This window comes from Peromyscus californicus, unplaced genomic scaffold (genome assembly GCF_007827085.1).
Source record: "Peromyscus californicus insignis strain IS unplaced genomic scaffold, ASM782708v3 Scaffold_17__1_contigs__length_78620276, whole genome shotgun sequence".
NCBI classification, from domain to species: domain Eukaryota; kingdom Metazoa; phylum Chordata; class Mammalia; order Rodentia; family Cricetidae; genus Peromyscus; species Peromyscus californicus.
The window spans coordinates 41144020-41168031 of NW_026294469.1; the positions used below are offsets into that span (position 1 = coordinate 41144020).

Consider the following 24012-nt stretch of genomic DNA (forward strand, 5'->3'; position numbering starts at 1 on the left):
ATTGTTAAAGGGCATGGGGAAGTACATTCGAGGGACGGGAGATAGAATGAAAGGTATAAAAGGTTAAAAGGCAACAGGAAGGATTGAACTGGGGTGAGGGAGCAGAGAGTAGAGTAGTGGGGGGAGTAGATGAAGGGATTAGTAACATGAAAGAGCTTTTGGAAACATTGGAAACCTACTGCTGGAGAAGCTTCTCCCTAAATAGTATGGGAGCCAAGCTTTCCGTATGGCAGGCTACCCTATAGGAAGAGGTCTTCGCTTTAGGAAGCTGCATATATTTTTAGCTGTCCCAGATGTATTTGTCAGGGTTCTCTAGAAGAACAGAACTGATAGAATGAATATATACAGGATTTTATTACAGTAGTTTACGGGCTGTGCTCAAGCTAGTCCAACAATGGCTATCTACCCACGGAAAGTCCAGGATCCAGTAGTTGTTTGGTCCACAAGGCTAGATATCACAGCTGGTCTTCAGTATACACTGGAATCCTGAACAAGTAGGTTCTGGCGCCAGTAAAGAAATAAACTTTCTAGTGAGAACAAGGGCAAGCAGGCAAAGAGCAAAAGCTTCCTTCTTCCATGTCCTTTATATATCCTGTCACCAGAAGGTGTGACCAGATTAAAGGTGGATTGTCCCACTTCAAATGATTTAATTAAGAAAAATCCATCACAAGTGTACCCAGTCCCTTAGGTTTTAGTTAATACCAGATGTAGTCAAGTTGACAACCAAGAGAGCCATCACACCAGCTTTAAAAAAAAAAATGATCTGTTTAAATGTCTCATAAAAATGAGTCAGGAAGGAAACTCTCAATTCTTCAGTTATTAAAGAATCATCTTTCTAGGATATTGTAGACTGAGAAAATTCTATTTGGAAGGTTCAAAAAATGAAACCAATAGAAATCTTATATGGAGGAAGATTTTGATACATAAGAAGACTTTGGTAGCTTGGTAGCTAATTTCATGATGTTGAACCATCTAGGACCTACATCATTGAACCAGATTTGGCTTTCAAACAAGATGAAAAGATGTGCAGAATTCAAAGATAGGGATCGCCTTAACTAAGCAGACCAGTGTTTCTTTTAGATAAGGTGGAAAATGATGATGTGGAAACCTACTACTTCATATAAAAAGAGAGGCTGAGCCGGGCGGTGGTGGCGCACGCCTTTAATCCCAGCACTCGGGAGGCAGAGCCAGGCGGATCTCTGTGAGTTCGAGGCCAGCCTGGTCTCCAAAGCGAGTTCCAGGAAAGGCGCAAAGCTACACAGAGAAACCCTGTCTCGAAAAACCAAAAAAAAAAAAAAAAGAGAGAGAGAGGCTGCATGACTACTGTCTCTGGTTTGTGAAAGAGAAATCTCAAGTGATTGGAGCAGGGAGGGACTGTTCCCTTTATCTTGCAGAATTAAGAGAGTATATAGCATTCATCTACCATCCTCTTTTGACTGTTGACAATACTGAGATCCTATATGATAAAATGACTTTCCCAGAGATTCAGGGTTAATAACTTTTAGTATTTTTGATAGATATGGAAGCATTATGACCCATAATATATGGCTCTTAAATTTTGATGGCAATTCTTTTGGCAAGATCTAACTGTTCATCAAATTTTAGCTTTTTCAATTTGGGAAAGTTATCAGTACATAAATTCGAAATTCTTATTTTCAGGTTTAGGTAACATGGAAGTCAAAAGGCCAAGTTTCATAATTAACTAATTTCTGAATTTTAATACAGGTTCATCTAACCTATTGCTTAGCCTATCTTTATGATCACAGTGGTATAAATTTTATTCATCTTTCAACTCTTACGGTCCTGAATATTGAATTCTGACTTTGCTATTTCCTATTCATAATATTCTCAACTGAACAGATACTCAGTCCCACTTTCTATTATATTACTTTAAGAAGCAAAATTCACATAGCAGTCTATGTTAATACCCAGGATATTCTGCTAGATGCCAACAATAAAATGGTAAAATCAGACATAATTTATGCTGACAATGAACCTAAGAGTTTAATTGGGAGTAAAAGCATTTAATATGGATATTAATGCTATAAAATTTTAAAACTTAAGAAAAATAACACGGTCTAATAAAAACCACAGTAAAGACTGTTAACAAATATTTTAATTTACTGAGCATTACTGTGGGATGTTCTGTATGTCAAATGTGTTGCTGATTGGTCAATAAATAAATCACTGATTGGCCAGTGGCCAGGCAGGAAGTATAGGCGGGACTAACAGGAGAATTGAGAGAACAGGAAGGAGCAGAGAGACACTGCCAGCCACCGCCATGACAAGCAGCATGTGAAGCCACCGGTAAGCCATGAGCCTCGTGGCAAGGTATAGATTTATAGAAATGGATTAATTTAAGCTATAAGAACAGTTAGCAAGAAGCCTGCCATGGCCATACAGTTTGTAAGCAATATAAGTCTCTGTGTTTACTTGGTTGGGTCTGAGCAGCTGTGGGACTGGCGGGTGACAAAGATTTGTCCTGACTGTGGGCAAGGCAGGAAAACTCTAGCTACAGGGCATAGGTCATACATGGGGACCCATGGGATTGAAAAGCCATAATATAGTAATACTAAAATGTAATGAATGGTCAGGGGGCTTGAATGGCAGGCTACCATGTCAGACCTTATACAATACGAAATATAAATGGAGATATTAAAGGCTACAAATTGGATAAGCAACATAATCTCCTTTAGAGAGAATGGTCTAGCAACATATAAAACTAGAATTAGGAAGATCCTCGGTTTTCTAGCAATGTCTATCATGCAGACAAGATATGATGAGTATAGATAATAACACAGAGAGAAGGAATGGATTTGAAAGACATTTCACTGTTTTTTTGAAGGCAGCCAACATAAGGGAGGTTGCCCCATCACAGGTACTGGAAATGAAGGAGCTTATTCCCAAGCCATGACAAACTTACCATTAAACAGGTGCAGCCAAGTGCATAAGAGGCAGCAGTCAATTGATTGTGAGCATCTCTCTGAGTTTACTTCCATACAAAGATTGTTTATCAAAGACAAGAGCTGATATTTTTAAAGTGTACAAGTGTATTACTAAAATTGAGCAGGAAAATTGAAGTAACCATAGCCTGCCAAATATCTGTTGGCTTTGCAAACTATTACAATCTACATAGTGTTTAAGGAAGGAGAATTTCATCAATGACCTTCACCAGAAGCTTATAATGCATATTAATAATAAAACCAGATTGATATTTAGTATTATTATTGATTTGATATTCTCCACAGAAGCCTTTCCCCTTCCTTGTTCCCACATCTGGAGCTAGTCTCCGCATAACTCAGTCTTTGGTTCTTTGTTACACTATGCAGTTTGTTGTTTAAGACATGATCAATGAATAAGTTTTAACCTTAGCGCTATTGACAGTTGGGCTATGAAATTCTTTGTGGAATCAATAACAATCATGTGGTTAAGGAAGGATGTGAAAAATCTGTAGAAAATTCTACTATTCAGCAATGATTCTAAATTAGACAATGATACACATGGGAGACAGGAAAAGAAGTCACTGAGGTCATTGTTTTTTATAGCTGAGAAATACTCCATTGTGTAAATGTTCCACATTTTCCTTATCCATTTGTCAGTTGAGGGGCATGTAAGATGTTTCCAGGTTCTGGCTATTATGAACAATGCTGCTATGAACATAGTTGAGCAAGTATCTTTGTGGTGTGATTGAGCATCCTTTGGGTATATGCCCAAGAGTGGTATAGCTGGATCTTGAGATAGATTGATTCCCAATTTTCTGAGAAACCACCATATTGATTTCCAAAGTGGCTGTATAAGTTTGCACTCCCACCAGCAATGAAGGAGTATTCTCATTTCTCCACATCTTCTCCAACATTAGTGTTTTTGATCTTAGCCATTCTGACAGATGTAAGATGGTATCTCAAAGTCATTTTGAGTTGCATTTCCCTGATGACTGAGGATGTTGAGCAATTCCTTAAATGTCTTTCAACCATTTGAGATTCTTCTGTTGAGAATTCTGTTTAGATCAGTACCTCATTTTTTAATTGGATTATTGGGTATTTTGATGTCCAGTTTCTTGAATTCTTTATTTGCAGGCAAATGGATAGAACTAGAAAAAAATTCTGAGTGAGATAGCCCAGCCCCAGAAAGACAAACATAGTATGTACTTATAAGTGGATATTAGGAGTAAGTATAGGATAACCAACCTACAATCCACAGTCTCAGAAAAGCTAGATAACAAGGAGGGCCCAAAGAGGGATACATGGATTTCCCTGGGAAGGGGAAATAGAAGAGATATCCGGAGTAAACTGGAGACAGGGGAGGGGGAATGGAGGAATGGGAACTTGAGAGAGTGGGTGGGGTGGGAGTTGGGTTTGGGAGGCAGGCTGGGGGAGGGACAGAGGGGAAGAGTAAGAAAGAGACATCTTAATGGAGGTGCATTTCAGGGATAGAGAGAAAACTGGAGCCAGGAAAACACCCAGGAATCCACAAGGATGACTCCAGCTAGGATTCCTTGCAATAGTGGAGACAGTGACTGAACTAGCCATCTACTGTAATCAGATTGGTGGCTACCTTAACTGTCATCAGATACTCTATCCAGTAACTGATGGAAGCAGGTGCAGAGATCCACAACCAAGCACTGGGTGAGCTCCAGAAGACTTGCTGAACAAAGGGAGGAGGGACTATACAAGTCAGGGGCGTCATGATGAGGAACCCACAGAGATAGCTGACTTGAGCTTGCAGGAGCTCATGGTCTCTGGACCAACAGTTAGGGAGCCTCCATGGGACCGACCTAGGCCCTCTGAATGTGTGTGACAGTTGTGTAGCTTGGTCTCTTTGTAAGGCTCCTAGCAGTGAGAGCAGGACCTGTCCTGGTACTTGGCTGGCTTTGGGGAACCTGTTCCCCATGCTGGATTACCTGGCACAGCCTTGATGCAAGAGAAGGAGCTCAGTCATGCCTCAACTTGACGTGCCATGCTTTATTCGAGCCCATGGGAGGCCTGCACCTTTCTGAATGAAGATGGAGGAGGAGTGAGTGGGGAGAGGGGGTAGATGGGAAGCAGGGGGAGGGGGCAGGAGGAGAGGTGGGAAGAGAAACTGTGGTTTAAATAATAAATTAATAAATAAATAAATAAATAGGAGTCATTGGCTCATCCCATACTTTCAAAATGACTTAATCTTGCAAATAACTGGACTGGCAATCTTTACCTAGACCACTGTATCATAGTTTAGTATCTAGGTCACTGGTGATCATGACTAGAGGGTGTTAGCATGGCATTAACACAGGAAGTATTTGATGCAGTGATGATTTCTGAAGAGATGATACAGAAATAGTACTTGACTTCACAAAATGAATCAATAACGATCAATTCTCTTCGTGTCTCCTCTTAGTAGGTAGAAAGAGTTTAACCCCTCAGAGGAAGGTAAGTAACAATTGCTAGCTAGCAATTGTCTCCTTCCGCTAGCCATCATGACTCCATCCATTTTATTCACAATTTGTTTTTAAGTTACTTTATCTTTCTTAATAATAAAATTATTTTAATGAGTGCATATTAATTTTATAACATAATAAGCTTAACTATTACATTTTCATACATATATAAAATGTCATATTCACCACACTACTCTTTTTTGTACCCACTATGGTTAGGTACAAATATAGTACTGTATTGTTTTTAAAATACAGTATTTTAAAAATACTCCTGTACTGCAGTATTTTCTTAAAGAATAGTACACTATTTCTGCTTCCCAAAAGTCTCTCTCTGTATCTCCCTTTCTTTCCTGTACATGAGAAAAATGTAATAGTTTGTCTTTCTAAGTCTATCTTATTTCATAAAATTATCTCTGGATCCATCTATTTTCCTAAAAGTAATACAGCTTCACTCTTGTTTATGACAAAATAAAACTCAGTTGTGAATATATAACTTCATGTTCTTGAGACATTCATTCACTGGCAGGTACCTAGGCTAAGTTAATACTTTGTTATGATTAGTTCCATAATAAACATGGATGTGCAAGCATCTTTACTCTATGCCAACTTTAATTATTTTGGGGATATACAAGAAGTAGTATCATGGGTTCATATGTTAACCGTACATTTAAGGTTCGTTCTGGGGGTTTTTTAAGCCTCCATACTTATTTCCATAGTGTCCAGACTAATGTATAATACCACCAAAATTGCTCAAGTGCTCCTTTTCCTAAACTCAACATCCTCACCACATTTATTATTACTTACGTGATGACAGACATTCTGACTGGCGGGGGGGGATCTATCCTGGTTTTGATGGACAAGTGACCCAACATACCTACAACAAAATTATTTTCTTTTTAATGATAACAAATTTAAAATGTTTTCTCTGAATAGGCTTTAATATCATTCAATTTAGTCTCTTCCAAATTTCTATCTTTATAATTGAATAGAATGCACCAAAATTTCTAAAAACTGGTGATGGGAATGTCTTTCTGTACGCTGTGAATATATGTTGCTCTGATTGGTTGATAAATAAAGCCATTTGGCCTATGGCAAGGCAACTTAGAGGAAGGTGGGAAATCCAAACAGATAGACAGGAAGAAAAAGGAGAGGCAGAGGAGATGCTGCCAGCCGCCGCCATGAGAAGCAAGATGTAAAAGTACCGGTAAGCCACAAGCCATGTGGCAAAGTATAGATCTACAGAAATGGGTTATAATTTAAGATATAAGAACCAGATAACAAGAAGCCTGCCATGGCCATAGTTTAAAAACAATATTAGCCTGTGGGTCCAAGCAGCTGCAGGACTGATGGGTGAGAGAGAATTGTCCTAACCGTGAGCTAGGTGGGACACGTGAAAACTTCAGCTACAAACTGGCTATTAATTTATACATCCATATTCACAGATATTTTGAAACTTGCTTCTACTAGTTTAGTAAGAGTCACAAGTTGTTTTTTTCTCAAAAATACTTGCTTTGTTTTGAATTCAAAATTTAAAAAAAAAACAGTACTTTTTTTTCAGTAGGAATGTGAGAAATATATTTAAGAAATTTTCACTTTTTAAATTCCTACATCTAACAATGTTTGGGGAACCTTTAAAAACTCATTAAAAATTCTTTATAAAATCTATTCTAATGATGTGACAGTGTTTTTTATTACTTGCTTTATTTAATTTCCTCTGAATTTCTTACTTAGGCTTTTTATAGAAATACTAGCCCTTTTTTTTCAAATCTGAACTTAAACACAACCTACTCTAGAAACCTTCTATTCCAATTACTTTGCTTCCCCTATCACGTTTGTTGCGTGACTTTTCCTGGGGCAATGTAATTGCGTACTCTATTCACTCCAAACAGAACCAGCACAGACAGACCAAAGAAAGCCTTCCAAGTCCAGCTCAGTTCATTGGGTTTACTTACTGAAGCATGAGAAACTTGAAGGCAGTTACATCACTACAAGAGGTCCCACCCCCAGCATGTAGGAACCCTCAGGCAGTGGCATGACTGAAGAGTGTCACTCCAGTCAACTGTTTACTTCACATAATATCCGGAAGGAGAAGGGCCTCATGAGGCTATCAGAGGCCTTCTGAATCATGGGAACCTCTTCCCTCCAGATGAGAGGATGTTAATAGAACTGGTTTCTACAAGGTCCCCTTTGGATGACCACAACTGCTTTGTTTCAACACAGAATAAGCAGTTTCACTATACGACTCTACTAGACATTTATACTACTCTTACACATGATAAAATCTGCCTTCCTACCACAAAATTATTAAACAATATATTTGTCAATTTCTATTCTACTGAATATAACAAATTGTTTTGCAAATAAATGCTTAAAATGTTTATTAAACTGAATCAAAGCCTACTACTGTATTGAAAATGAGTTGAAACTGGGTTTAAATGTTTTCTAAGCATAGTTTTCAATTGCTATAGACTTTGGTTCAGTAATCTTGAGCTTTATAGTGAGCAAATGTGTAAATAATAAACACTGCATGTCAAATATATGAAGAGAGTTACAGTTATTAAATGCATTGTATCATTAATTGTTGAATAATTGGTAATTAGGTGAATGAAAAAGAACAGCATGGTGTTCACAAATTATTAAAATGCTTTATATTCACCTCACATGGCTGTTACAAAACTGTTACCAATGACTACAGGTGAGGAGGCTTGAACTGCCCCTGTTACCACTACGACCTTTGGCATATTTGTCATTCATGAGACATGAATCCTTCATATGGAATGTTAAGATCAAATGTAATGATGAAAATAACCATTTAAGCTATAGAGAAGCAAGTAGTCTTCAAGTGTATGTTGGGTTTCCACTTAATCATCACAACCTGGCAGATTATTATTTCCATGTTTTGCAAGTAGAAATCTTGGCACACATTTCTGTAAATACGTTTTTTTTTTACCATTGGTTAATAAAGAAGCTGCTTTGGCCTATAGCAAGGCAGAATAGAGCCAGGCGGGAAATCCAAGCAGAGATACTAGGAAAAGAAGGGTGGAGTCAGAAACAGATGCCAGAAAGCCACTGGAGCAACAAGATGTACTAGAGAACAGGTAACACCACAAAGCCACATGACAAAATATAGATTAATAGAAATGGGTTAATTTAAATTGTAAGAGCTAGCTATTAACAAGCCTGAGCAATAGGCCAAACAGTTTGTAATTAATATTAAGCCTCTGAACAATTATTTTTAAAGTGGCTGCAGGACTGGGCAGGACAGTAAAGCCTTGGTTTACAATACATGAATTCTGAAGTGCAGATACCATAGCTGTTAATTGGCAAAACTGGAGATTGCCATTTTATAATCTGATTCCAGAGCTAAAGCCCTTTGCTACAACTACAAGTTGCTAAGTAAGTATTGGCACCCTCACTTTATATATTGTAAAACTAAGTTTTATAAAATATTAATTAGCTGTTTTAGAATATTGCGATCTACAACTGCAACAATAGAACTTTTTTAGATTAGCAACAAATATAAAGTCATAAATTCAATCAAATTACTCCATTAAAATTCAAATGAAACCTAAGCAAAAAATGCCAACTTTTGGAAGATGTTAAATTTGTAACTTGAATATTTCCTGTCTCCTACCACTGGTGTATTCTTTAATACATTTAATAATTGAATCTTCAATAAATCTAAACAGTTTACTGTAGTTTGTGACTCATTTAAAATAAAAACCAAAGTCTTCATCTTTTACCAAATATAGACTCAGAAGACCCACAAGTTCCTTTTTTTTAAATCATTCACATAGCTTTCCTCAGCTTTCCAACTTCAGCTTTGGTGTGCAATTTAGAAAACAATACTGCCACCCAGAGGATAAAGGGTTGAAATGCACAGTCAAAAGGAGGAAAAAGTCACTTGCTTGGTTCTGGATGGCAAAAACAGTTGTGTTATGATCTGTGACTTATGGAATTATTGAAATAGTCCAAATACTAAAGGCTATAATTTGCATGTGTAAGAAAAATGACACGACTCTTGATAGCTTATGTTTTCACTCTTGATGCAAGTAAAACAAAGTTGTACAAATATAACCATCTTCCTGGAAAAAGTCTATTAACTTTCTAACAGCTACAGTGGGATTCCAAAGTGCACGAAAAATATCCTAGATAGAAATGTTTGCCCAAAGCAGTCTGAAGAGAACAGTGAGAACGTCTAACAACCAGTTCTAGCCTCACCTAAAACAAAGCAGGGACTATAAATATGGCTCTGTAGTTAAGAGCACAGGCTGCTCCTGCAGAGGACATGAGTTCAGGTCCAGGCACCCACACGGTGGTTCACAACTGTCTGTATCTCCAGTTCCAGGAGCCCAGTGCCCTCTTCCGGCCTCTGTAGTGCACATACATACAGACAGACAAAACAAACACTCATACATTAAAAAATAAACAACAGCAAAAAAAAAATACTTCTAGAAAATGAACTGTCAATTTGGCTAATTTATAAATTTTGAGAAATATCAAGTGCTGGTATTTTATCTAGTTATTGCTAATGTAGATACAAACAATAAATTCGGTATATTTATTTTCCAGGCATTATTATAAGTATTTTCCAGAGAGAAGAATTTTCTCATAGCATATTACCAGGAAGATAATTACTTACTTTTTTCAGTCTTTATGATATTTTAAACTACTATATTGCTATTTTCCTGAGAACTCCCAATCACTGTTAAGTAATAACAGTGATAGTGGGAATGCCTGTTCTGTTCTTGATCTTAATGTGAATTAATTCAGTAATAGGAATGTGAGAACAGAGTCTATTCACATTGGAACAAAACCAAAGGAATGCTATAAATTCTATTTTAAGGGTTAGCACTCTTCGAAGAAAATTTTCAAGTGTACAAGGAAACATTGTACAAAGACTTTACGCAGTGCTCTAACCTTGATTTCCTCTCTAAGGAGCAAATAATGAATGTAGCATGTGCCCATATATATTTCCTAGAATCTACAATTTCTGATAAAGTATGATCAGAATGACAAACCACAGCCAGGTTCAGGATAGTTTACATTCACACAGGTGTGATACAGGTGTCCCTACACCTAAAATTATAGGGGATACAATTTAAAAGGCATTGAGACCTGATTTTAGTATGGCAACAGAGTACCCAAAGAATAGTAAAATATAGCTCTATAAAAAATTGTGGGAGAGAACACATTTGTATGCAGGTGTGTGTGCACATGTGTGCATGTGGACTCCCAAAGTCAATGTCAGGTTTCTTCTTCCATTGCTCTCTACCTTGTATTTTGAGACAGGGTCTCTCCCTGAATCCAAAGCTTGCAATCTCCACAACCTGTGTTCTAGGACTATAGGTGGTATTACAAGCTGTCTTATTTATTTTTCTATTGCCCTAATATGACATCATTACTAAGACAACTTATAAAGAAATAGTTTGTTTGGGGCTTACAGTTCCAGAGTTAGAGTCTATAACCATCATGGTAGAGAGCACGGCCCACAGGCAGGAAGCTCAGCAGAGGAGAGCTTACATCTTGATCCACAAGCACTGGGCAGAGAAAGTTAACTGGGAGTAGACTGGAAATAAAAAATGAAGGAATATTTCCAAGTAATTTTCACAAAGCCAATATTACCTTGATATTAAAAGCCAAAGACCTAACAGCAAAAAAAAAATGATAAGCATGGATGAAAAATTCTCAGTAAAATACTTACAACTAGGGGAGGCTCCTTGCTGTAAATGTGGTCTGGTAGGCGCAGTGATGTGTAATGAAAGGGAGAAATGTAGAACTGGGAGCCAGAGGTTTAAAGAGAAGAATGTCCCAAGGAGAATCAAGCACTTCATTAATGGTGAAACAATGGAACATTATAGTACCAATGAATATGAAATCAGTGGCTTACAGAAGAAAGGCGTTCTGCCCACTGTTGACCCAACAAAACTTACCTGGGGTCCCTACTCATGTTTCACCACTCCATAATAATTTATTTATCTTGCATTTTACAGAAGTGTAAAGAACAACTTTAAAAAGCAACCCCGGTCCCCCATCGTATTTCTCTGGCAATTGTTAAAGTAAGTAATGAGTATGTCAACAACTTGATTATTGTCATCTTGCAAGGATTTCAGGTCAGTGCCAGAGAACTTGGCAGCTCTTCTGTCTTATTTTTAACGCAATGGTATGTCCACTCTGATGGTAAACCCATCCAGCCCACACACTGGGGAAAATTAGTGGGGATTAGCAAACTAGTTAACTTTGGCAGGGAACTGAGCTCGCTTGCCTGTGATAGCCTGGAAGCCAGTTTTTATACCAGCAATAAAGCATCGAGAATCTGCAGGATTGGGTCTGGTGATTAGCATGTTTAACAAGAATTCCTTGATACATCTTCTTAAGACATATTATTTCTGTTTCTGTGGGAATCGCCCTTTAATTGCAAGTTGGTTATTGCCATCTATAGAACTACTTGTACCAAATTCTGCCAATAAAAAACGTGCAAGGAGATGTTTGGGCTGATGATGTAGTGGTTTACAGATACTGTAAAACTGACAAAAGAAATTTTCTTGGTTCTTACTAGAATGACTTGTGGAGGTTTCATAACAAATTTCCTCATCTCCACAGCAACTGTATCCAATTCTTTTCTGTCTGTTGAACAATCTGTGCAGTTATTATATGTGGAATCTCTTTCTGAGTTTGCCCAAACAGACACACTCTAGTCACTGAATGAGATAGGCCTTTCTAACTGGCAGGATTTCTTTGCTCTTATGATGTATGCAATTAAAATATGGATAAGTGAGCATATTGTGGAAACCTGTCAATGGACCTCAATAAGTTCAAGTGAAAGTTCAATTTTTTTAGGTGTCAGTTGAAAGTTCAAGTGAAAGTTTTTAGTTCAACTGAAGTTTGAAGAATTTAACAAGGAAGGAGTCTTTTTGGGAGTCTTGGATACAGGGATTCATGAGCTGGTGGTTCATACATGTGATGGTCATCTTTCCTTTCATGGGTGTAAACTATGTATCAGTACTTGAAGGATTTATCTTCAGGCTGTGTAATTAGTGGCACTATAAATTAGAGTTTACTAAAATACCATTATAGTTCCAATTTATAGTTGCTGAAACATGTTGGTGTGACCTCTTCCTCTCAATTTGGTTTTGTGTTTGTTTGGTTTTTAACTTTTATTGATTCTTTGTGGATTTCACATCATGCGTTCTGATCCTACTTATCTCTCTGTCTCCTCACATCGGCCCTCCCCACCCCCAAATCAAAACCAAATGTAAAGGGAAAACCAAAGACCAAACAAAACAAGACAGAAAGAGAAGAATCTTGCCTTGGGAGCTGTAGTGTGGCCCTGCTGAGTCACTCAGTTTACCCTTTAGTCCATTCATCTTTACTTGCAAGTGTTATTGCCACGAGTCATTGGTCTGACTCAAGGTCTCCACCACCAATTACGGGCTCTCATTAGGGGTCCTCTTGGATATCCTGTTGTCCTGTGTCATGGATAGAGACCCTGCTGTTTTGGATCTGTAGGTTCATGCTCCAACATGTTCATAGATTTGGTGGATGTTGGGGTGGGCCAACTCCTAGCCCAGGTTCTGAGCCTGGGTGGTAGCTGGGCTGAGCAGCCTGCCAGCTTTCCCTCATCCTCACTACCTGGGTGAGCTCTCCAGCACTGCCTCGGCTAGCTCACCCAATGCAGCCTACAGCAAGGAGCTGGGTCAGTGCTCCTGCTCTCAGGTCCTCAGATCCGGGTCCCCGACATTCACATCACCAGGGCCAGCTCTACAGTTTTGCCCAGGGAAGGTACCATGCCTGCTCTCCTGTGTGCTACAACTAGTATGGGGCAGGGCTAGCTCTCCCATTCTTGTGATTCCAGGGCCAGCTCTCCCACATGTGTCCCCAACCACAGGATCAACTCTAGTGTGGTGCCCAGGTGAGGTGCACGCCTAAGGTGAGGGGTAGGGCCAGCTCTCCTGCTGCAGGGCCAGCCATCCCAGGGCCAGTGAAGGGAGGGGTTGGCTCAGCACAGCATTGTTTCAATGACTCCCGTGCTAACACAGGCCATGAACATCACCACAGACCCCAACAGCAGCAGGACCACGGACCTAAACAGGCAGTGGCCAGTGCCCAGATATCTGTATGGCTCCAGGTGGTAGACCTGGCCACCCATATCAGCATGGTCCCAGGTGCAGCACAGCCCTTGGAACACCCTCATGGCCACAGGTTGCAGTCCAGAGCCCAGGCATCTATGTGGTCTTTGGTGGCAACATGGACCAGAGAAATCAATACAGCCCCTGGCTGTGGTAGGACCACAGACCCAGACATGGTCCTAGGAAGCAGCCTGGGGCCTGGATGTCACCATGGTCCCAGGTGGCAGCTCGGGCCACAAATACCATCATGGACCCTGAAGCAGCATGGCCTTCAGACACCAACATGGCCCCAGGCGGTGACTTAGACCAGAGGCTCCTGCACATCTCCCAGTGGCAAAAGGAGCCACAGACATCAACAACACAGGCCCCCCTCGGCTGCTCCAGGGCCCTGGACCAAGACCTGGCCCAGACATTTCCTTGGACTTGGGTGGCCAGCTGGCCATTTACATCAGCCCATTCCTCACCACCCTCGCCTCTCTAGATCTGTTTCTCTCCCCAGCCCACTAACCATTCTGCCTCTCCCTGTCTCTTCTCTCTTCCACCTCCCCTTCTTGTGCGCTCCCACCACAGTGGTGCCCAACCGCTCAGCACCAGGGCTCTTCGTTGGGTCACAAGTGGCTCTTTTTTGAGTACTATCCACCACCCCAGCTAAGGAATGGCTCAGTGCTGTTGTCTTTCCTCTCTCCTGAGCCCAGGCCTAGAAACCTAGGGCAGTGCCTGGTAAGATGGTACCCTTTGGTGCCAGGCAGGCTCCTTGCTGATTTGCCCACCCCACCTGAGTTGGGGCCAGGTGGCTGCTGGTAATGCCCCCCCACACACACACCCAAACAAAAGTCTGGGAGGGCGCCATCTGTGTCCTCCGCCAATTCAGGCCCTGATGGCCTCGGTTTATTTTGTTGTTTTTGTTGTTTTGGGGTTTTTTTGCGGGGGAGGGGGTTGAGACAGGGTTTCTCTGTGTAGCTTTGGTGCCTGTCCTGGATCTCGCTCTGTAGACCAGGCTGGCATCGAATTCACAGAGATCCGCCTTGTTTGGAAGGAGTCTGGTGGAAGATCCACCTCTGCTTTCTTCCCCATGTCTTTCCCCAAACCCACCCCTTCAAAGCCTGCCAAACACAGCTCCTCCCCTAGAGAGGCTCAAGACAACAGGGGATATATGCATCCCAGAAAACAGACTCATGTTCTGCACTCTGAATTGCCCTGGAGCGTTTTTACCCAATAAACCTAGACTTTCCCTGATTCAATCTGATTCGGTTTTTTGCCACAGCCAAGAGGCCTTCAGAAGGCCTAAAACTTATCCCACCTGGCTCTGCCTCCCGAGTGCTGGAATTAAAGGTGTGCGCCACCGCCCCGCCCTCAATTTGTTTTTAACTTTGAGATGTTACCTTCAACTCAGATGTTTGGTTATGAAGTGAAAGTTATGAAGTGCAGGTGGGTCTAAAAGTGACCTACAAAGTCATCTCTCCCTAGAGTCCTAGTGGCTAAGAGTTTATACCACAAAACCTGTGCTTATAGTCAAAGGAAGAGAATGACGAATGAAGTCATCATGTGCTTTCCTTCTTCTAATGGCGTGCTTGGGGAAACACTCGCAGTGTCATTGATTCGGTGCCATTCGTCAATATATTCCATGTGGATCTTTTTATATGTAAGAAAGCATTACCTAATACAAGGTCATAAGATTTGTAATCTAAGTTATTTTCTGTAAGTTTGAGTTTTTACGTTTTGGTATCTGCAGTTTCTTTAGTTCTGGAGTGGTGTGATACAAGTGTTTCATACAGATATTTAATTATTTACTCACACGTTGCTTAAAAGACTGTTATTCTGCCCACTTAATTACCTTCACAATCTTGTAAAAAGAAAATTGTCTACATATGTCTGAGTGTAGTTTTTGATTCTTTCCTGACGCTAAATATCTAGGTTTAAATGTATTTGCAAACATGAGTTCTATTTACAAATCGAGGAAAATGATAGCATTGACAACAATAAGGCCGAAAGTCAAGATTACTTTGAGGCAATCTAGAAGTATGCTTTCTGAACTAAATCTTGATTTTATCTACTCTCCGTCCATATATTCAATTCCTAATCCCTAATGTGATAACAGGGATAAAACATTTGTGGGAATAATTTTAAGGCTTTATCAGATCATTACTGTAAGATCTTAATCCAAGAGGGTTGTGGCCATTAAAAGAGAGAGACACTAGAGAGCTCTCCAAATGTGCAGAGAATAAACACTGTAAGAGAATACGGCCAAAATTACATGCCAGACATGTGCAACTGGAGAGCCTGGAAACTAACCCTGATGGCAAAGTCTGAGAACATAGACCTCTGTCACGTAATCTTCCCAGTCTGTGGGGTTTTGTTAGATCAGCCCAAGCACAGCAACACAGTGGGAGTTCAGGGACTTTAAAGAACTTACGACAGGGAAAACTGAGTCCCTGTTGAGTGTGCTCACGGACTCTCAGTTCCACTAGTCTTTGATCAGATCTGACCAGATGAGTTCTCTAGCTTCTTCCTCCAATATTCCCACCCAGCAACTGTTGTCATCTTGCTCAAATACATACTCTTGAGTCTCAAGCAGAAATTGCAGCCATCATTGGGGTCCATACTGGTAACTCTGCAACCTTGCAATGGAGAAAACCGAGGGGGCACCACAGCAGTTTTGTGGGGTATTATTATTATTACTATTATTATTAATATTATTATTACAAGTGGAGACACAATGCAATAAACATTTTCCTGGTTTTTAAATGAGGAGGTCTTGCATTTCTATTTTGCAATAGGCCCCATAATCTATGCAGTGGTATCTGAAATCTTGTGTGTGGCCAGCCCTAGCTAGGGACTTTAAACAAGCCAGTTTATTTTGATGTCAGTTTTTTATGAAGGTAAGATTTTGGAGTTAATGTAAATCGTTTGGCCCAGGACTTCATCCACTGTAATGGTCACTACTAGAATGTGTAATTAATAACTGATCTAAATCAGAGATCTCCTTTTGCATTTCTTATGCCTACAGATCCAGTTCTTCAAAAAACAGTTCTTACCAGCAGTAACAAATGCTCCTCTTTTATTTCAAATATCCCATTTACCAAAACTCAGCCTTTCCACATAGTCACGCTTCGGCCAGTAAGAAACAAAAGGCTTTGAGGAGCTTTATAAAGCTGGGCGGTGGTGGCGCACGTCTTTAATCCCAGCACTCGAGAGGCAGAGCCAGGAGGATCTCTGTGAGTTCGAGGCCAGCCTGGTCTAAAGAGCGAGCTCTAGGACAGGCACCAGAACTACACAGAGAAACCGTCTCGAAAAACAAATTTAAAAAAAAAAGGCAATTCAAGTACTTGATCCGTTCAGGAAAACGTTCGCCTCTCCCCCTCAGGTCCTTCCAACTAAAACGGAGCACAGCGGAACCATCATGGTGGAAATAATTCTGCAAACATCAGCTAATACCACGCCCACTGGAGCGCTCACTCGCCTGGTTTCCAAGGAAACGCTCCATTCTGCCCGGGAGCCCACGCGCCGGAAGTCGGCCCTCCAACTTCCGGTACTGCCGGAAGGGCCCGACTCATTTTTTTCAGGCGTCCGCGCGGTGGGCGGTGAGTTTTGGGCGGAAGAGGCCTCCGTCAGGGGGCGTGCCTACGCAGCCGCGGTGTAATCGGTGGCGTTCACGTGCCGGAGATGGCGGCCGACCCTCTTCCTCCGTCCGCGATGGCTCGGCCGGGAACTCTGAACCTCAATAACGAGGTGAGCGCCGCGGGCCGAGGCTGCGGGGTGTCGGGGGCGCCCTCTCAGCCTCCGGCGGGAGCCGCCGCGCGGCGGCGGGTGGGGTGCGGGGCTCCGGGAAGGCCGGGGCCGGAGACGGGAGCCACGCACGGCGGGTCGGATCCCTGGTCTCGGGCTCCGCACACGTCCGTCCGTGCGACGGTCGGGAGGTCCCTCGGTGTACAGCCACTTTTAATTGTCCTCTGTCAAATGGAACTCAACCATAGTCCCTGCCTCATCAGGTTGTAAGATTTCGATTGACTGAGCTTTTCGTGCCTGGCCCTGAGGAGGCTCTCGGAAAACCTGCTTTTTCTTGATTGTCAGAAATGAAGGGAGGAGGTTTGAAACTGCAGCACGGTTTGTCCTACCAGTTAACAGATCTTGGGTGACCGTGTATGCACGCCCGACACCTCGTTTCTTTCTCCTCGTACTGCCGGTCCCATGTGTCTGTTTCCATTACCGCTGAACGCCAAGAGCTATTTGTACTCGCTGTCCCCAATTTCTCTCCCTGGTTTCGTGCTTAATTCCAGTCTCACACAACCACCTCCGCTGTAGTGTGTTAGCCCATGCCAGGCCACCATGAGTTTCCAGTATATGCTTTTTCCTACGATTGTATGGCATCCTAAAAATAAGCTTTGAAGAGCAACGGACACCTCACAGCTACTATCGTGAAAGAGCTCCTTACCCTGAGTGTCGTGTATATATGCAGGTCACTTTTTCAAATACACGGCTGTGTAGGATGTTTCTCGTGTGTTTTTCTTCTCCAGTAACCTATGATAGAGAATAATCGAAGATCCCCGCCCCTCCAAATAATAGTGAAGAAGTTTTTGAAGGAGGCAAAGTCAGATGTGTGATACAGTCCTTGTTCTTTGAGGATCCTATACAGGAAGTAATTCCGTAATGTATTTGAAGGCCCTGCAGGCATAGGGACTCTTCTAAGCAGAAAAGGGTTGGTGGTAGGAAACTGAATAATAAAGGGCTAGAAAACGTTCTCTGGTGAGAATTAACAAATATGTCACTGTCTTATGCCAGGTTAAATCTTCAGTAGGCAGTGGGGTGTAAGGTATCAAAGAGGGAGAAACAAGGTATTTCTAATTTACTGATTTTTTTAACTCATTTAAACTTGTATTTTGTGCAAGAAAACTGTTGGTGGGGTGTTTTTTTATTGTATATATGAACTGTGAAAGATCTTAAGTTGATTGTCCTTGGAAGTTCACAGAAAGGGTAGTTTTTCATCCAGTTTTGATTTCAAGGGTCATAATGTCAGGGAATCAGTCACGTAATGTTGCTTTTCTACTTCAGTCTGTTTCAAAATTCCTAAGTATGATCTTTAGAAAGAATTCACTAATTGACTTTAACCAGAATGCTTTCCACAATGTAACCACCTGTTTCTGTCATGTGTGCATGTGGGGGTGTCCCCTGGAACATACATGCTCTATAAATGTTTTCTGGGTGGCTGGATGAATTTATCAAATTAGAAATCACCCATATCCCAAATTTAAATTTAATGTGTTCTTATAGATAGAGGAAAAAGAGGACAGCAAGTCGTGGAGATGTTGATGTTATCATTAAGGTCAAAATAAGAATGCAAATGCAGTCATGAATGACTTAATGGAAACAGGTTCTAAAATATATGGCATTAGGTAATTTTTTCCTTGAACCACAAAAACCTAAATGACTATGACATCACTATTACTTGGTGATGAATTACTATGGGAGCACTGTCCTGTGTATGTCCCTTCAAAATTTATGTGGCGCGTGACGATATAGATTGATCTACATAAAAGTCCAGAAGCATAAGAAAAGGAGGGATAAAGATGACTGCCTAGAAAAAACTCGTCAGGCATGACATTTTTTCCTAGAAATTTGGCAACAGCTTCCCCAAAGAGGAGACATACCTGAAAGGTTCAAACTCCCTGTCACACCTGTTCCACAGAGAGCGGGTCTGCTCTATCCACAGAGAGCGGGTCTGCTCTCTCCTGGCTACTGAAGTGGACACTGTTGTTCTTGTTTGATCATCTTACTGTTGCTGTTGAGTTCTTTGTTCAGCACAGATTTAATCAGGTCATTTTCCTTGTTTTAAATCCTGGGACTTACTTTTGAATAAAATTGAGCAACATGAGGGCAGCCTGTCCCCCTTCTGTTTTATCCTGTCCTGGCAGTCCATGTACTCAGCTGCATTGGCTTCCTTCCAGCCTTGCTATATATAGGTCCTTCGTACATACTACTCCTAATCTAGAATTTCCTCTCTGTAGTCCTACTTACAACTTTCTTAAGAAACCCAGTGCTAGCTTTTATTTTTGTGTAAGTTCTGGAAGCACCACTTAATTCTTGTCAGTGTTTATAATAGCATTTACATGGGAGTGTATGTGTAGAGATTTCATGTCCCTTCTACCTGTCTTTATATTTTTGCTTATCATACTCTCAGTGTATATTTTGTAAATGTCTCTCATCTTTTTTTTTAAAGATTTGTTTATTTTATGTAGGAGGGAGGATAGGCCACATTCCTGCCACAGTTCACATGTGGAAATCAGACCACTGTGGTCCTAGGGATGGAACTCAATTGTCAGGCTTGGAGTCTCAGTATCTTAAATAGCTCTTCTTAAGTTGGTTCAGGGAATAGTTTTGATTTCCTGTATTTGATGTGTGTGTGGTTGTGGTGAAGACTCGGGGGTAAATTGATTGCTTTTTTGGTACACTTACATCAAGTTTGCAAAGATTATAAACCTCTGGTTTTGTTTTTGAGGTAATGATAAACATAGCTGTGATTTGATTAGTAACCCTTGTTTTATAATTTTGATTTTTTTTTAAAGGTATATGGTGGTCTGAGTATATAGCTCAGTGGTAGAATGCTTGCCCTGTGTTCAGTCCCCAGTACTGCCAAAATAAGTGAATAAAGTCTAGTGTTTAATTAATATATTTAATTTCATGAGTTTTATAATATATTCTATTTATAATATATAATTTTACAATATATTCAATAATGTCTTGTGAAAAGTGAAGTCTTCCAAAAATTGTGTTGAAATGAGAGGAAAAAAGAAATCTCCAAAATTTTTAACATTTTTTTCCCTCCCATCTCATTAGAACTAGAGAAGCAGGGATGCACAGTTGAAAGTGTCTATGCTATGACATAGTGAATAAAGAATTTGTAGAACTATTCTATTCATCTCTTTCCTTAGTCGAAGGGGTGTCTGTGTGTGTCTGTGTGTGTGTGTGTGTGTGTGTGTGTGTGTCTGTGTGTGTGTGTCTGTGTGTGTGTCTGTGTGTGTCTGTGTGTGTGTATGAGAGAGAGAGATTGGGGTTGGGTGTAGCTAGAGTTTTCCAGTCCTGCCTGGCCCACAAGTCAGGACAAATCTCTCTCACCTGCCAGTCCCGCAGCTGCTCAGACCCAACTGAGTAAACACACAGAGACTTAATATTGCTTACAAACTGTATGGCCACAGCAGACTTCTTGTTATCTAGTTCTTAAATCTTAAATTAACCCATTTCTATTAGTCTATATAAGTTGCCATTTGGCTTGTGGCTTACCGGTACCTTACATCTTGCTTGTCCTGGCGGCGGCTGACAGTGTCTCTCTCTCAGCCCTCCACTTCCCAGAATTCTTCTCTCTCCTTGTACCGCCTATACTTCCTGCCTGGCTACTGGCCAATCAGTGTTTTATTTATTAACCAATCAGAGCAACACATTTAACATACAGAACATCCCACAGCAGTTGGGGTATGGCTGTCTGATGGAATACTTATGCTTCCCATTGAAGCATCATGAAACTCCCTAGAAAAAAGTGATGTAATTTTACAATATGATATAAAATAGTATGTTCATTAAATTTCTTTTAAGCTACTACTGTAAAGTGAGCTTCATCTGTGGTTTTGATTTTTATTGTTTTGATTATCTGAGATAACTGCAGTTAGAAGATGTAGTTGAAAACGTTCAGAAGTAATTTGTAAGTTTTGAGTTCACATGTGCTGTTAAGAGCAACATATGAAACCACGTGCTATCCTGTCCACGTTTAACTTACCCCTTACTCTAGGGTACCTGCATTATCCGTGCTACCACTCATTAGTCCCTGAGTTCTCAGTCCTCAGATTGACCATCAGGGTACCACAGTGCAAGTGACCCATATTTAATAGTGACCATGAAATAGAAATTTTCACTATGGCATGTTACTATTGATGTGTTTTATTTTATTTTTTAATTTTTGCATCTATTTTACAAGTAAAAAATACGTGTGTGTGTCATATATCATACCTAGAGGATTTTGAGTTACCTGTGGTTTCAGACCTCTACTTTGGGTATCAGAAAATATTCCCCTTGAAGGAGGAGGGAACTGTTGTAAGGATAGAAACTAAATGCCTAACAATGAATTTTTTTCTTCCATGTATTATGAATGATAAGAATATCAAAAAATATGTTTGTATGTATATATGAAATTACAAAATTTTATACCATAGTTGCATTGAAATGTGAAAATTTTTGAAGTGGTAAATCTGCTCCTCTTAAAGAGACCACCAGCTTGTTTGCTTGTTAACTGTTCCCATGAGTTTTGCTAGGTGGCAGCATAAGCTCGGTAGTGGCTAAATTACAGACAGCCACTCATCATTTTAGTTTTTTAGAAATTCTGGTTGATCAAAAATAATTCAACAGTAAGTTATAATCTAAATGACCCACCTAGAGTTTTCTTAGAAAGGCATAATAAGATCCATAACTGTGAAATACTTGAAATACCCAGAAAGTGATAGAATATATGTCCTTGTAACCTACTTTTATTTAAGACTTCTCAGGATTCTGCTGCATCATACTTAAAACACCAGCTTTTTTTTTTAGCTTGGAAGTGATTATTATTGGTGTAGTTTTTCTCACCTATATGTCTCATTCTTTTGTACCACCTTTATACCTAGTGTATAGTATTGATAAATATTTTTCAACTTTGCATATGTGATACTACATTGTAGAAATGTGTGTCCTTTTTGTGTACTCTTTATACATATTGTGTTTTATGAAACATTTTCTAATGCATGGAGCACGGAAAGCGTTGGTGTGTATGTGATCCTTTATTGTTGAAACAGGCCTTTTAGACTCTCAGATGGAGGATTTTTATTAAAGATTACCAAAATTTCCTCCATAAGGACTATAGAAGTTGCCTTTTCTACCAGCAGTTTATGAGCATGCCTGTTTTACCATAACCTTGTGATTCATGTTTTATGATTTTGTATATCCAGGAGTGAATAAGCAGAGTTGTAATATATTCTGAAAAAAAAACACAGATAAACTCAGCTTTTCCTAATAACCATCAGTTTTGTTAAAGGTTAGTCTGGTTCAAGTACGTAAGAAGGCAATGCATTACTTGAGCTAATTTACTAGATAGCGGATAGTCAGCAAGAGTCACTTCAAACCACTGGATTTTGTCTACAGACCATAATATCAAAAACTTGTCATTGTGAATCCCAGGATATAGCTCTTTTTCTTACAAGTAAATTGTCACTAAATGTTAGCTTACAAGAGATAGTGTAGATGAGTAAAGTGATTCATTAAGGAATGTTTGGAATCCAGAGAGGATGTTCACATTGTAAAACATTGCTCAAGGGTCTGCTGATCATCACCAGCAATGGAATGTTGGACTGCAGAAAGGACTTGGTATAGCTAGAAAACCCTTTGGACAGAATGTCCTTCCTTTCATGGTCAGCTTTTGCTTCTTTGTGGTTCCTTTTCTTCATGTCTCATCTTTGAGTTGGCTTTTTCAGTGAGAATGGTAGGTTTTGACTTTATTGTATTGTTTTGTTAATTATCCAAGAAGTGGTGCAGGTTACCTAAATTCCAGGTGGACCTCACTGCCAACACAGGTACACTCTGCAGTGTGAACTTGGAATCTTTTAATGGATTATTTTGAATGCTCTCTTTTGCTGCTTGAAATCATCAGTCTGAGAAATGATGAGCTAGAGTTTTACTTCAGTTTCTCTCTTCAAGCTCTTTATACTTGTTTTTCATTTCCACTATTACCTCCTTACCTATTTTACCTAATATCTTCTCTCTCACACCCAAACAACATTGTAGTATAACTGTCTTAGTGTGGATTGGGGGTTGGGTAGAGTAGTTTGTTCACTCATGTTCTGTGTGTGTGTGTGTGTGTGTGTGTGTGTGTGTGTGTGTGTGTTGGGTGCAGTGAACTTTATTGATGGTATTCAAGAAAGTGGGGCTCTCTGAGCCCCTCCCCTTCTTTGGTGAGTCTGGGATGGAAACTGAGGGAAATGCTCAGTGTCAGGGCCTGAGTTGGGACAGGGACTTATCAACAACTGGAGGCTTCTCTCTTGCTCTTGTGTCCTTTCTGAGGTGGGTGGTCCATGTAGGCCATGAGGTTCACCACTCTGTTGCTATAACCATATTCATTGTCATACCAGGAAAGGAGCTTTGCAAAGTTGTCATTGAGAGCAATGCCAGCCCCAGCATCAAAGGTGGAAGAGTGGGTGTCACTATTGAAGTCACAGGAGACAACTCAGCCCTCACTATAGCCCAGGATGCCCTCGAGTGGGCCCTAGGATGCCTGCTTCACTGCTTAGGTCATCATACTTGGGCAGCTTTCTCCAGGTTGCATGTCAGATCCACGATGGACACATTGAGAGTAGGAACACGGAAGGCCATGCCAGTGAGCTTCCCATTCAGCTCTAGGATAACTTTGCCCACATCCTTGGCAGCACCAATGGATTTAGGGATGATGTTCTGGGCAGC

The 24012-nt window shown here is 40.5% G+C and overlaps 1 protein-coding gene and 1 long non-coding RNA gene across 4 annotated transcripts in view; one reads left to right on the plus strand and one right to left on the minus strand.

The window, feature by feature from the left end:
• Nucleotides 1-2146: 2146 nt before the first annotated feature.
• Nucleotides 2147-17054, minus strand: LOC128112816 (uncharacterized). Its single transcript, XR_008219184.1, has 3 exons — nucleotides 10858-17054; nucleotides 9635-9785; nucleotides 2147-6287 (listed from the first exon to the last, which is right to left on the minus strand). It is a non-coding gene; the product is annotated as an uncharacterized LOC128112816 (long non-coding RNA).
• An 87-nt stretch (nucleotides 17055-17141) lies between these two features.
• The window catches only part of Srfbp1 (serum response factor binding protein 1), a 28065-nt gene continuing 21194 nt past the window's right edge, over nucleotides 17142-24012 (plus strand). Inside the window, exon 1 of one of the 3 annotated variants that reach the window (XM_052742177.1) lies at nucleotides 17142-17271. In XM_052742177.1, coding sequence (XP_052598137.1) covers nucleotides 17206-17271 — 66 coding nt within the window. In that variant the 5' untranslated portion in view covers nucleotides 17142-17205. The remainder of the gene's footprint in view (nucleotides 17272-24012) is intronic. The other 2 variants (XM_052742178.1, XM_052742179.1) reach the window with 2 other exon arrangements.